The 15,476-nt window shown below is 43.7% G+C and overlaps 1 protein-coding gene across 1 annotated transcript in view; it reads right to left on the bottom strand.

Moving 5' to 3' along the window:
- The window catches only part of ARHGAP31 (Rho GTPase activating protein 31), a 112,947-nt gene that overhangs the window by 33,606 nt on the left and 63,865 nt on the right, over positions 1 to 15,476 (bottom strand). Inside the window, exons 3-6 of the mRNA XM_060010695.2 lie at positions 14,033 to 14,177; positions 3,433 to 3,515; positions 2,140 to 2,247; positions 739 to 881 (exon numbers count right to left, since the gene is read on the bottom strand). Coding sequence (XP_059866678.1) covers positions 739 to 881; positions 2,140 to 2,247; positions 3,433 to 3,515; positions 14,033 to 14,177 — 479 coding nt within the window. The remainder of the gene's footprint in view (positions 1 to 738; positions 882 to 2,139; positions 2,248 to 3,432; positions 3,516 to 14,032; positions 14,178 to 15,476) is intronic.

Below are 15,476 nucleotides of genomic sequence, written 5' to 3'. Positions count from 1 at the left end.
CAGACATAGAAAACAAACTTATGGTTACCAAAGGGGAAGGAGAGGAGGGATAAATTGGGAGTATGGGATTAACAGATGCACACTACCATATGTAAAATAAACAAGGATTTACTGTATGGCACAGGGAACTATATTCAATATCTTGTAATAAACTATAATGGTTTATATATATATATATATATATATATATACACACACACACATACATAACATACACACACTTCGCTGTACACCTGAAACTAACACAATATTGTAAATCAATTATAGTTCAATTATTTTAAAAAAATGCTTGCAAAGAGAAGGCATTCTGAATATATATGTGAGTATGAATAGGATGCCTCTTAATTCACTTAGGACTTCTGAAATATCATACTGAAAGTAAAGATGAAATCTAATAGTCGGCAGAATATTGCCAGTGTCTCCAGCTAATAACTGGAAGAGTTTAAGAACTCACTAAAAGCAACAGAAGGTATTCCAGTTCACCACACCACATTCATGGGATAGGCCATGTATGCAACTGATCAGAAACATGCTAGAGCCACACGCATACATACCACACTTTTGTTGCACAGGCACACATGTATGTATGCACGATCCCCAAACACACGCAGTGTAGTCAGCACACACACACAGTTGACACTGAGAGCTAGATCTCAGCCCACTCTAACTTATTCTTGGGCCCCATGCCTAAGGCAAAGAACGGTGATTGGTAGGGTGTATGCCAGAAGGAGCCATTACCATCGTTCTCCAGAGACCCGGGTGCACCGTTGTTAAAGATTTGATCCACATGATTCAGTATGAATTCAATCACCACCTGCTGGACCCGAACTGCAAGGAAGGCTGCATCTCCATTGCAACCAGTGGCTTCAATTTCTTTGGACCTGAACCGTGGAAGAAACACATTCAGTGAATGAGTCTGCCCTACCCCATGAAGCATAAGGGGGAGCCAGTGGGCCTTTTGTACAAGCCCCCGTTCCTAAATGTATAGTTTGTTAATTTGTATTACTTTAACTATTTAAGATCAATTAAAGGTACTCTCCAAACAAACTGAACAAATTCGAAACAGTTACCAGGTATTATACCTTGCAAAACTGTAAACACTATATTAGTGAATATATAGGAATTGATTGTTTTCTTTATAGGATCTTCTTCCGCCTCCACACAATTGTTCTAAGGGCAGGTCATCATTTATGAAGTCATATGAAGCAGTTGATTCAGGTTATAGACAGCTAGGACCCCACCAAAACCAACAAAAGCAAAGGAAGCCCCAAAGACCCAGAAAGGCCTTTTCAGGAAATTATAACATACAGACCCATAACACTGGCCACATCCTGGTAATAGCCAGAAGATACCTCTGGGTTCCAGAGTTTCCATGGTTAGCAGGAAAGGGCTATTAAAAATCACATTTGGGGGCTTCCCTGGTGGCGCAGTGGTTGAGAGTCCGCCTACCGATGCAGAGGACGCGGGTTTGCGCCCCGGTCTGGGAAGATCCCACATGCCGTGGAGCGGCTGGGCCCGTGAGCCATGGCCGCTGAGCTCGTGCGTCCGGAGCCTGTGCTCCACAACGGGAGAGGCCACAACAGTGAGAGGCCCGCGTACAGCAAAAAATAAAAATAAAATAAAATAAAATAAAATAAAATTACATTTGGGCTTCCCTGGTGGCACAGTGGTTAAGAATCCGCCTGCCAACGCAGGGGATATGGGTTCGAGCCCTGGTCCAGGAAGATCCCACATGCCGCAGAGCAACTAAGCCCGTGCGCCACAACTACTGAGCCTGCGCTCTAGAGTCCGTGAGCCACAACTACTGAGCCCGCATGCCACAACTACTGAAATCCGTGCAGCTAGAGCCCGTGCTCTGCAACAAGAGAAAACACCGCAGTGAGAAGCCCGTGCACCGCAACGAAGAGTAGCCCCTGCTCACTGCGACTAGAGAAAGCCCACGCGCAGCAACGAAGACCCGGTGCGGCCAAAAATAAAATAAATTTATTTTTTAAAAAATCACCTTTAATTCCCACGTGCGACAACCACTTAGCCAAAGGTTTGTCTACAAGGGGCTTCGGTTTTGAAGAGTCCAGTCTTTGTTTGAATTGGGGGCTGCCTTGAGCTCACTGGGGTAGTGAGGTGAGGGGTGGTGGTTACCTGAGGAGGTTTGGAGCCCACACCAGGGCCAGGTTCCTGGCATGCATGTTTGTCTTGCTGCTGAAGGAGGCGATGTGGGCCAGGTGTCGAATCAGGTATTCCAAGGTCCTGTAACAGTTCATTTTTTAAAAAGCAAAGTAAGAAACTTTGGAGCCTGTGTGAAGCCTGAATCTCGAGATAATTTCTAAAGTTTGAGTTTAAGAGACTCTAAAATATTTCTATCTATCTCATGAATTTTGGAGGACTATCAGGAAGATATCAAGATAGATGGAAGCAATTTTCTTAGCCTCAGGAATACTGGCTGTGGGTGGGGAAGAGGTGGGTTTGACAGAAGTCAGCTGAGGCCCTTGGAGCACCAGCCAGAGACAGAATAGGGGACTCACGTCACTGGGAGCCTGTGCCTCCTTTCACCCAGGGCAGCACTGCCTCATACTGTCTTGAAACTGGGCCCCATCTCAGCTTTTATTGTAATTCTCACAACTACAGGTACCTGGCACTTGTTAGGGAGCTCATTTGATGGATGAATAACATCTGTTATTGCTGGGAAGCCCTTATACCACATCAAAACCTGCCCCCCTGGTAAAAGCTGGGCAGGCTTAGGGAGCAATGGGAAAGGCGGTAGGATTAGGGGCTAAATTGTGAGAATGAAATGAAAGGATGAAATGATGGAGGGGATGGTACTGATGAGCATACAGACAGAACAGTCAGCCAAACGCTCAAGAGCAACAGTCAAACCCTGTTTAAGAACCATCTTGGTGGGGCTTCCCTGGTGGCGCAGTGGTTGAGAGTCTGCCTGCCGATGCAGGGGACACGGGTTCATGCCCCGGTCCGGGAAGATCCCACATGCCGCAGAGCGGCTGGGCCCATGAGCCATGGCCGCTGAGCCTGCGCGTCCAGAGCCTGCGCTCCGCAACGTGAGAGGCCACAACAGTGAGAGGCCCGCGTACCGCGAAAAATAAAAAAGAACCATCTTGGTTTCCATAGATTTGGTTGTGCTATGAACCTTGGTAAGAACTTAGACTATCTCTGTGAGGCTGGCTTCTGTGATCAGAATGATTCTTGTGGAACTCTGAGGGGTGCTCTGAAAGTAACTTAGACATGGGCTGTCCCTTCCCACCAGTGTCTCTGGTCAGGCACCAACTCACTCTGATAAAAGTGACCTGTTCTCTCCCCTCAACCTGCCCTGGGAAAGCCACTGTCCACTGAATTTGTTCCCTTTTATGATGCTAGCCTGCATCTATGGTATTACATCACATCGAGAGGCTGTGAATTGCTTTTACCAAGGATTCTTACCTGTAATGGGATGGGGGGAGCTCCTGGATAACATTCTGGATTCGGGCCAGTTGGCCTTCTTCTGGGCAATGGGACACCGCCTCCTGCAGAGAGGAAATGAAGCAGTCCAGTGAGTGCTCGGGAAGGGGGACACCCACCTGTGTCTGCAGGTTTTATTTAGGCTTCTGGTACTCCAGCCTCCCAGCCATGCCTAGAGATTGTCCTTCCAGGAGGCATGCTTTTCTAGAAAAAACAAACCACCTAAAATCTCTGAGGGTTCATGATGGGAGGTGTCTAACAATGTGGGCACACAGGGTCTCTGTGCATCCTCAGATGTTTGGTAGGTATCTGGTAAAAAAGGTGTAGAATCTTGGGTGTGTCCCGTGTGGCAGAGAGAGTCACAGAGACACTGGGAGAGAGAAACAGAGACAGGGAGACAGAGTGAGATGGAGATGAGAGGTTGGCTCCCTGTTTACTCAGCCAGCTATCTTTTTGGGTGCAAACAGCCACTCCCCACCTAGCCTGAGACTATCCCTTGACCCGGCTGCCTGTCATTGATGCCAGGAAGCAGGAACGACGTGAAGCCGTGCCTTCTCAGCAGGATAAGAGCTTTGCCCCTGAGACCTGGTGGCCTTGTCCGGACTTGCTCTCTGGTTGTTTCCGGCGTGGGTATTTGGTTCCCCGCTCAGCCCAGGCCCTCAAGGAGAGGCTGGGGCTTCAGTAAAGGCAGTGCGGTCACAGTCCTGCCCGGGGCTCCTGCACAACACAGGTGTCCCTCGGCAGAGTCCCCTGTGTCCCGTCCTGAGACTCTGTCCTGCCTGTGCTCAGGCTCAAGGGCCCCTCCCAGTGCAGTGGCTGAGTGCTCAAGACTGACAGCATGGGAGCCATACCTAAGTTCAAGGTCAGTGGTAATTACATCTTTTTTTTTTTTTTTTTTTTTTACCGAGGTATAGTTTACATATATTAAAAATGTACAAATCTTCTGCTACAGCTCCCTGAGTCCTTTCATATGCATAATAGCTATGTCATCCCACTCAGGTCAAGAGATACTTGAAAAGTGGCTCCTAAGCTCACTTCAATCCTCGGGATCCTGAATTCACAGGCATACGTGACTTACACAGTTTCGTATTTCCTCACAGTGCTGGAAACTTGCTTTGCATTTATATATAATGAAAAGTATAATCAGAAAATATATTCTCTAATTTGAAGATCCTAACTGTGGTGTGGTTTTCTTACGCTGTTCGGTCATTCACTGTCATTTCTTGCTTGAATGTAAAGGCTGAAGTTCAAACCCTCAGTAATGAGAATTTGGGGGCACAGAAAAGTGGAAGGAAATGAACTTTATGGGGCACCTTCTGTTTGCTGGACCCTATCCTAGGCCACACTTGCTGTGTCTGTTCCGGTCTCACTTGGAGGAGGACTCCAACACGCTCCCCCAACCCAGACCTTCCAACCCGCCTCGCTTGTCTCCATTTCTTCCCACAGCACTTGCCATCATTACTCACACATATAATGTACTTATTTGTTAGGCTTATTGCTTGTTGTCTGTCTTCCTTGCTAGATGTAAGGTCCGTAAGTGCAGGGATGTGATGAGTCCCAGTGCCTAGAACGCACCTGCCACACAGCAGGTGCTCCCTGTCGATCTGTTGGACTACCCGTGCTCCATTTCCCTAAGTGGGACATCATGCCAGAGCTTTGACCACCAAGCTGTTTTTGTTTGACTTTTTTACTTCATTGAAGTAAAGCATTCACAGAAGCTGACAATTTTCAAAGGCAATCAAAAATTTCTATGTGGGAAAACTAGATTTCATTTCCTAATCAGAAATGGGGAGAAATGCGGGGCTGGGAGGGTCACAATCACAGGTGTCTCAATCTTCTGGTGGGTTTGCAAGCCTGAGAATGGAGCCGGCATAAGCACGATCTCTGTGGCAATCCTTGCTTTTTGAGACGTGCAGGATGTAGAGGGTGAGGACAAGCACGGGGCCTGGAGTAAACACCTGACGCCTCTGCCCTCTTCCTGGGAGCTGTCATTTAGAAAACAGATTTGTGGAGAAGACCCTGATTCCCAAGACAGGGAGGACCTCATAAAGTAAGTGAGGGGAGAGAGCTCAGGGGAAGGAGGGGCAGAGGAATGCGGCTGTGGATCCTCCCACATTCTATCCTGCAAATGGGGAGGAGAGGTAGGCCTCTCTTCCTCTCTCGGCAAAGTTGGGATGAGCTTTGCAAAGCTTTGCACACACACCCTTCCCAAGCCTCCCCCTCTTCCCCCCACTTTCTAAAAATGTGTCTGGGGAAAAAAATGTGTAGGTCAATTCAACAGCCCTCATGGAAAGTTCCTTTAATACTTTAGGAAGATGTTAGTCACCTTTGTTCTGAGAGGCTGGGCGGGCTCACCCCTGATGCCTGCAGGTCCCATTTGGGACTGGTGTTCATTTCACTATTTATAGCCTCTCCCTATCACACCCCAATTCCATTTGGAATCTCTCTAGATCTTTGTTTTTCTCCCAGAGGGTCTGCTCACTGCAAAGCTATTTTTTGATCTCTTTGTCTTCACCCATTAGGAGAGCAGAATCCATCAGTGGGGAACTGAGGGAAAGGAGTTGAAATTTTGCCCACCCCAATTTTTTGCCTGAAAGAGAATTTCACTCAACATTAGCCAAGCCAACCTTGCTAACAGCTAAACCTTAAAAGATCTAGGCTGACTCTGTGACTATTTGTTCGCTTCCAATCAGTATCCCTAAGACCACCTTCCTGCCCTTGGAGGACTCTAGCGAAGGCTGGACTCCAGTCCCCTCTGGCGGGGCCCAGGCTCTACTTTCTTCTGCTTACCTGAATACCACCTCTACGCCTGCCGCCCGGGGAAGGCCCATCACCAGGGGGGACAAACAACCCGTGGCTGTCCCTTCCAACTGCGCCCAGCCGCAACTCAGTTTTTACCCTTTATTTTGTATTAATTATTTAAAAATTATTATAAAGCCACCTTTATTATTTTTAATTATTTTAAGCCGTTAGGTTAAAAAGTAATTCATGCACATGATTTTAAAAATGCAAAGCGGGCTTCCCTGGTGGCGCAGTGGTTGAGAGTCCGCCTGCCGATGCAGGGGACATGGGTTCGTGCCCCGGTCCGGAAAGATCCCACGTGCCACGGAGCGGCTGGGCCTGTGAACCATGGCCGCTGAGCCTGCGTGTCTGGAGCCTGTGCTCCGCAGCGAGAGAGGCCCGTGTATCGCAAAAAAAAAAAAAAAAAAAAAAAAAAAGCAAAGCATTCAAAGGAATACACAGAAGAAAGTTAGTCTGACTTCCAACTGCAGACCCTCAGTCTCCAGAGACAACCACTGTTCTCTTCCAGACAGTCATTATACCTACCTGTCTTTGTCACACCCATGGCAGCAAGCACAACTACGTGACCTGGCCCATCTGCAAATTCCCGGTCTCCCATCATTTCCTCCTTGCCTGCTCCCTATGGGCCAAGCTGGCCTCCATATATTCCCTCAAGCAAGCTCGGCATGTCCTCGACTAGGGCCTTTGCACCTGCTGTTTCTTCTCGGCACCCTCTTCCACCAGATATTTGCACAATTTGTTCCCTCACTTCATCCTTGTCTCTGTTTAAATATCACCTCATAGACAGACCTTTGATTATCCTACCAAAAATAGCAGTCCCCATCATTCTCTGCCCTGTACTCTGCATTAGCTGGCTTCGTACTGCTTATCAACAGTTCAGATTATAGAGCTATGCTTTAAATTCATTCATCATCTATCTCCTTCATTAAAATGTAAGTTTCACGAGAGGAAGGATTTTCTCTGTCTTGCTTACCATTAAACCCCCAGCACCTGGAACTGTGCCTGCCTGGTATACACAGCAGGTGTTCAACAGACATTCGTTACATGAAATGAGTAAGTGAATCAGTCCGTCTTTTGCTTTGCATTTGAAAATGCCAGAAAGTCTCATTTTGGCCACACTTCCAGGACAGTACCATCGAGAACCAAACCTCCTGAGTGAGGAGCACCAGGTTTGCTGAGACAATTCCCCTCAACTTTGGGCTCCTGGCAGGGTGACCAATCAGCAGAGTTTGCCTGAGATTGAGGAGTTTCCTGGGACACAGGACTTTTCAGAGTTAAAAGTAGGGGAGTCCCTGGCAACCCAGGACAGTTGGCTGCTGCCCCATTGGCAGCTATCTTGAGCTCACAGCCAGTCAGCCTCTGCCTGATGCCACACACCAGTGGTCCACCCCCAGTGACACTTCAGATGACATGTGTGGGTCAAGCAACCTGCCAGCAAATGCTTACTAGGTAACAGTCACAACATTCTCCAGTAGCTGGAGAGCAGGGAAAGGAAGCACAATAATGAATAAAATAAATACAGTTTCTGTCCTCAGGAAGCTTACAGTTCAATGAAGGAGACTGATACACAAAGACGTAATTTCAATATAAAATTTAATACCTCTCTAAACTGCCTTCTCTAAAAATCCTGAAGCAGCAACTTTTCTCTATCTTGGGTGTAACAATTTCAGCTAAATCAATCTGACCCAAATTGAGTTTTTCCTAAAATGAACTTTTCTTCTGATAAAAACAAAATGTAGTGTAGTAGGTTGAAGAGTTGCTTCCAAAGATATCAGATCCTAATCTCTAGAACCTGTAAATGTTACCTTATTTGGAAAAAGAGTCTTTGCAGGTGTGATTAAGTTAAGGCTTTTGAGATCAGGAGATTCTCCTGGATTATTCAGGTGGGCCCTAAATCCAGTCACAGGTATCCTTAAAAGAGGGAAGCAGAAGGAGATTTGACACAGACAGGAGAAGGCAGTGTGACCACGGAGCCAAAGATGGGAGTGAGCCACAAGCCCAGGCATGCCAGCAGCCACTAGAAGCTGGAGGAGGCAAGGAACAGGTTTCCCCCTCGAGTCTCTGTAAGGACCATGGCCCTGCTGACACCTTGACTTCAGCCCAGTGAAACTGATTTCAGACTTCTGCACTCTGGAACTGTGAGAGAAGAACTTTCTGTTGTTTAAGCCACCAAGCCTGTGGTAATTTGTTACAGCAGCCTCATGAAACTAATACATGTGCTGGAAGGAAATAAAAAGCACCTGCTATCCCACCATCCAGACATAACGACTATTAACCTACTCACATGTGAAGCATTAAAAGAAGCAATGGGTCCGGGCTCCCCAGCACCAAATATGAACACTGGCATCATTTCCTATTTAGTTGCCTATACTGCTTTTTTCCATTTAACTTTATATTATGGACAGCAAATAGTCTTCAGAAATATGACTTTTCACAGCTACACAGGATTGAAAACAATAGATTTATTATCATTTATTTAACCCATCCCTTAGTGTTAGACGTGTAGATACTCCCCAGTTTTGTTATTGTAATATGGCAGTGAAATATTTGTAAATCAATTATTTGTGTGCGCATCTGATTATTATCTTAGAATGGAGTCCTAGAACAGAGTTACTGTATTAAAAAATATGAGCATTTTAGGACTCTTGATAGTAATTTCAAATGACTTTCTGCAATGTCCAGCCAATTGACACTTGCAATAGAAAACTATGAAAGAGCCAGTGTCACCACAGGCTAGGCAGCATGAAATACTAACATTTAAAAAATGTTTCTTTAATATGCAAATATATTTTTCTAATACATTTATATTTTTTAAGTTGGTTTTTATTTATTTTTAATTAATTAATTAATTTACTGGCTGCGAGGCTTGTGGAATCTTAGTTCCCCGGCCAGGGATTGAATCTGGGGCCTCGGCACTGAGAGAGCAGAGTCCTAACCCTTGGACTGCCAGGGAATTCCCCATTTATACTTTTTAAATAATTATATTTCTTCTATGAATTGTCTGTTGAGGTTCTTTGCTCATTTGTTTTTCAGGGTGTTATCTGTTTATTTTTTATTGATAGGTAGGAGTTTTATATAATTAAAAATATTAATCTCCTGCCATCTTTATTGTAAATGTTTTCCATAGTCATTTGCCTTTTAATTTTGTTAATGTATTTTTTTTTTTTTTTGCGGTACGCGGGCCTCTCACTGTTGTGGCCTCTCCCGTTGCGGAGCACAGGCTCCAGACGCGCAGGCCCAGCGGCCATGGCTCACGAGCCCAGCCACTTCGCGGCATGTGGGATCTTCCCGGACCGGGGCACGAACCCGTGTCCCCTGCATCGGCGGGCAGACTCCTAACCACTGCGCCACCAGGGAAGCCCTTGTTAATGTATTTTTAAATTTATTTATTTTATTATTTTTGGCTGCGTTGGGTCTTGGTTGCCGCACGTGGGCGGCATGTGGGATCTTCCTGGACCAGGACTCGAACCCCTGTCCCCTGCATTGGCAGGCGGATTCTTAACCACCGCACCACCAGGGGAAGCCCTATTAATGTATTTTTAAATAGAGAAAACAATAATCTATATGTAGTTTAGTTTGTTAAATTTGTCTTTGGTGATTTTCTTTTTCCTTTGCTTTTATTCTTAGAAAGCCCTTCTCCACCCTGAAATTCGTTAAATGGTAAGAATGTAACTTGACTTCTCCCCTTTCCCAACACTTAGCCAATTTTCCTAACATTGTTTATTGAATTTTTCCTTCACCAGTTTGGGATGTTTTCCTTATTTCATATTAAATTATTTAATACCTGAGCCTATTTAAGAGCTGTTAAATCTATTTTGAAAATAGTGTGGTAGTTCTGAGACAGAATGTTAAATCTTTACTTCCATTTACTAGCTGTACAAACCCAGGCAAAAGTCACTCGGAGCCTCAATTTACTCATCTATAAAAGAGGCAATAAAACCTGCTTCACAGAGTTATTTGAGGATTGAATGAAATAATATTTGTAATAAGCTTATCATATTGTAAGCACTCAATAAGTGGCAGATATCATAATTATTATTATTCTATTAATATTTTTCTAATTCTGTTATATTCCATTGAAATGTTATTCTACTTCAGCTGTGCAAGTGAGTTTAAATAAATCATTGTAAGAATGCGTGACAATGTGATAGAGCTGTTCCCATGTCCCTGTAGAAGGTTTGCTTATATTTTCATAATTCGTCACTGTGATCAAAGCAATCTAATCAATGATAAATTTTTCTACATAGTTAACATCACTAGGTCCTACGTATGTAGAACTCAGTTGTCACAACAAAACATTTTTATTTTATTCCTTACTGTCACTAAACTATGTTTAAATACAATGTTAAGTTTTCTTGAGATTTGACGACCAGCGGACAATAACATTGCTTTGGTATTTTTTGTCGCTGTGGGAGATAGAATGATTAGCAATGTCAGGGAACACAAGTGGGGAGAGATCAGCATGGGTTTTCTTCTGAGCCTCTAAACAAGATCTAAGAAGAAACTTGTATTTCTCAAGTCTCTAGACAAGAATGCCTATCTACCCCCATCTATCATAGAGTGAAATTTAGTTAAATTAGACTCACTCAGTTAGTTAACGTGATGATATTGTTGTCTTATTCAAGGATGAAACTGTATAGTGATAAGAAGACTAAAACTATGCAGAAAACAAACAAGAAAGTCTTACGCACAAATTAAAAGAACAGTAAGATATATTTTTGGTTGACTGAGATTGTCAAACAGTTTAACAAATTGAAAATACTCAGTGTTGGCAAGGCTGCAGGAAAAAGAACATTCTTGTCTCTCTACAGAACCATTTGGCAACGTGTGACAAAATTTTAAATAAGCACTTTTTACTCGGTAAATCTTCTTCTGTGATATTTTTCATAAGGATATAAACAGACAAAAGTATAAAGATATATGTACAAAAATATACTATATTTTAGTATATACAACATTATATCACTATATATACAACATTATATCACTATAATGTTGTTTATAAAAAGCAAAATGTTAAGAAACAAAAAGTCCTGGGACTTCCCTGGCAGTCCAGTGGTTAAGACTTCCACTGCAGGGGGCGTGGGTTTGATCCCTGGTTGGGGAACTAAAATCTTGCATGCTGCATGGTGCGGCCCAAAATAAAAAAAAAAAAAAAAAAGAAGAAGAAAGAAAGAAACAAAAAGTCTAAATGCCCATCAGTAGGAAACTGGTTTAAGAAATCATCGGGTGTATGAGAGAATACACTGTAAAAAGAGTGCCTCTCTGTATTTGTTACCATGGAAAGATGGTCACATTGTTGAATTAGCACCATTCCAAAACAGCAATATGTAGTATTGAGGAACAAAAGTTGGGAGAAAGAACGGGAGAGACAGAGAGAGAGAGAAAGACAGAGAGATCTGTAAGGATGTCTCCTGAAATGTTAATAGAAAATATGCCTAGGACGTGAGATTTCAGGTGATTTATACTTTCTCCTTTATATTCTTCTGGATTGCTTTAATTTTTACAATAAAAATTTAGTTTGGTTTAGAAAAACAGAACACAACAAAAACACTAGGCAAAGAGTAAAAGAATGAAGGAAATAACCCTGTGTTAATCGTAGTTGTCTCTGGTCTTTAAGAAGAGAGACCAAGGTTTCCTTTCTACTTTCCCCCATTTTCCAAATTGTCTTTTATTGAGGATGATTATTTTTATTGAGTATTATATATCATGATGATGATGATAATCTGACAGACACACAAGACCCACAACCTTTTCTCCTGGTTCCAGGAAAGACTCCTCTGTAGTTGGAGGGTCAAAGGCTGCCGTTATTAATGACTTAGCCATGCAGAGTGGAGGCTCATTTGCCTTCTGCCTTAGAGCTCAAGGTCCTCTTAGATCTTTAAGAGTCCCCTCAGCTGGTTTATGCTGGCTTTTCAAGTGGTCAACATTTATGCCCACTTTTGTTTGTTTGTATGTTTTGACCTAATATTTTTTTAATTAAAAAATTAATGGGGGGCTTCCCTGGTGGCACAGTGGTTAAGAATCTGCCTGCCAATGCAGGGGACATGGGTTCAAGCCCTGGTCCGGGAAGATCCCACATGCTGGGGAGCAACTAAGCCCGTGCACCTCAACTACTAAGCCTGTGCTCTAGAGCCCGTGCTCCGCAACAAGAGAAGCCACCGCAATAAGCCCACGCACCGCAACGAAGAGTAGCCCCTGCTCACCACAACTAAGGAAAGCCTGCACGCAGCAACAAAGACCCAATGCAGCAAAAGATAAATAAATAAATATATTTATTTTTAAAAAAATAATGTATTTTTAGTGGATAAGATTTTGAAAGTTAAAGTATAAAGAAGCAGGGAAAACTATCTATAATCCCATCATTGAAATAAATAGCTATTAATCTTGTGAACATCTTTCTTTTTAATCATGTCTTAATATACAACTGTGTACCTGCTTTTTCCAGTTATCATAGTGAGTGTTTCCCTGTATCACTGAAAACGCCTAAATCTATTTTAATGGTCCACACCCAATTTTTAAAAAGCATTCATTTATCCCTATATAATTTCAAACTGAAGAACATTTATATGCTCAAAATAAGTTCATTACAAGAGCCATAAGAAAGATTCCTTCCCAGGGTTAGAGCCTAGATCTGGTCCTTACCAATAATTGCAACTCCTTCATAACCTTAATTTCAAACATCCCCTCTGACCACCCTACTCCAACAGTCTGCTGACCTTACTGGGATGAATGACCTATTGATCTACTTTTTCATTGTTACCTGCCTTAGGCCCTCATTTCCCTTCTTATCCAGACAAATTTCTATGGTCAATTATTTCAATCACTCCCTTGCACACACTCTCATAACCCTCCTCCTCTTTTTCTAGCTGAGCCTCAACCTTGGTTAAACCCAACTCTTCACCTACTCTGCACCTCCCCACCTGCAGCCAAATGTCCAAGCCCTATTTTTAATGCTGTCTTTAAAGACATGCTCTAAGGGTGGGAGGGAGGGAGACGCAAGAGGGAAGAGATACGGGGACATATGTATATGTATAACTGATTCATTTTGTTATAAAGCAAAAACTAACACACCATTGTAAAGCAATAATACTCCAATAAAGATTTTTTTTTTTTTTTAAAAGACATGCTCTAAGCATTTATTCTCCTCTCTCATTTTCCTTTGGGGACCCTATTTGGTGACCATACAGCTGCTATATAGGTGTTCTGCTCTTGCCCATCCATCCTCCACCAATCCAACTCACTGGCCTAACCTGCACTCCCTCTCGGCTGCTTTTCCCAGAATCTTTTCTCTTCCCAGCTTTCTGACCTCTCTGTTGACTTCTGTTTGTTCTCTCTCCCTTCTCTACCCCCCTACCTCTTTGTGCAACCCCCAAAAGAAACATGGAAGGAATAGCCCGAAATGAATTAGCCACGGGGGGTAGCATCTGGAGCCTCAGGTTCCTGTCCTGCTAGGGGGCAGAGTGACCTTGGACCAGTCACTTCATTCTCTGGTTCTTAGTTTCCTCCCTATATAATGACACGCATTTGGTTACATAAATGTGGAGATGATTTAACCCAGTTCTTACACACAAACAAACATGATTCTGAAAATTGAAGAAAGGAAAAATTTAGCAAACAGTCCCACTACCTTGCTTTCCTCACTGTACCATCCTACTTCCATCACCAAGATAATGGCAACCATCTGGTGAGTATTATTATTGTAATTTTAGTGCTGAAACTTTCCTTGGCCCATCCATGCATCCCACCCAGTAACCATAACGGAAATCCAAACACTCACCGTGAATTTCTCATAGAGCTCATAAGTCAGGAGGGGGTTGGGCAGCTCCCTAAAGTAGAGCTTGCAGAGGGAGCCCACACAGTGGATGTCCTGGAGGTACACTTCCCTTGTCAGATCTGGACATTGATCTGAGCCAAACTCTTGCCTGAAACAACACAGACAGAGACATAACAATCCCAGGAACATGTGTTCTATGTCAGCAGCTACTTGGCTGCTTAGGGGGTAAAAAGACCCTAAACTGCTGATCTGACCATATTTTTGACCTTGACTCAAAAAGACCTTCTATTTCAGGCACAAGGAAGCTACAGGAAAGATTTCCACTTCAGGTCTGGATCTTCCCTGCAGAAGCTGCTGTAATTAGAAAGACATAATCCCATTTACAAAAGGATTTCTCATGGCATTATGTCTGTAGTCTCCATTATGAACAGTGGGGAAATACGAAAACAATTTTCCAAAAACCCTGTTGAGAGTTCAGTTTTTCCAAAATATTGTTTTAAATGAACTTCTCTTTCTTGGAGGAGAGACCAAAACCAGGGTGAGTCAGATTGTTATCATTCACGTCCACATATTCATGTCAGCAAACTTGTTTTATCTGGAGACTCAAACTCAAGGTTTGGGAACTTCAATCAACTCTCCCTTTGATGCTGAATGGAAACTTCTAGGCTGCTTGATAGTGACTCCCACAGGACAAATGAGCTTACAAATATCTTCTTAAACAACCTAGAGTGGGGTGCTTGGGAGCGTCGTCAGATTCCAGGCCTCATTTCTAATTAAAGAAACACTAACAAGGTTACATGACTATACTGCCTCAAATAATATATACTTAAAAGTTAAAAATCTATTTAGGGCTTCCCTGGTGGCTCGGTGGTTGGGAGTCCGCCTGCCAATACAGGGTACGCGGGTTTGAGCCCTGGTCCGGAAAGATCCCACGTGCCGCGGAGCAACTAGGCCCACGCGCCACAGCTGCTGAGCCTGCGCTCTGGAGCCCACGAGCCACACCCACTGGGGCCGCCCTAGAGCCTGAGCCTCGCAGCAAGAGAAGCCCGGGCACCGCAACGGGGAGTGGCCCCCGCTCGCCGCAGCTAGAGAAAGCCTCGTGCAGCAACGAAGACCCCAATGCAGCCAAAAATAAATAATAAATAAATAAATAAATTTATTTTAAATATATATATATATATTTAAAAGATGATAAAGCTGAGCTTTAATGCAGAAGAGAAGTTAGCTTTCTTGAGAGTATTCATTTGGTCAAACATGTAGTGACAAAGTCAACCAGACTCTCAGAACCAGCATCTTGAAACAGCGTGCTGCCCATTCTCCTGTAGTCGGGTTCTGCCCCTTTAATAAAGGGAAGGGAAATCCCCGATGCTGTCAGACCCTGACAGGAACTGAGTGAGGCCTTGAAAAGCAAACCATGCAATGGCCTCAAATTCATAGGCATGTGTTT

This window comes from Delphinus delphis, chromosome 4, assembly GCF_949987515.2.
Source record: "Delphinus delphis chromosome 4, mDelDel1.2, whole genome shotgun sequence".
Lineage (NCBI taxonomy): Eukaryota > Metazoa > Chordata > Mammalia > Artiodactyla > Delphinidae > Delphinus > Delphinus delphis.
This window is presented reverse-complemented; position numbering and strand designations above follow the sequence as displayed.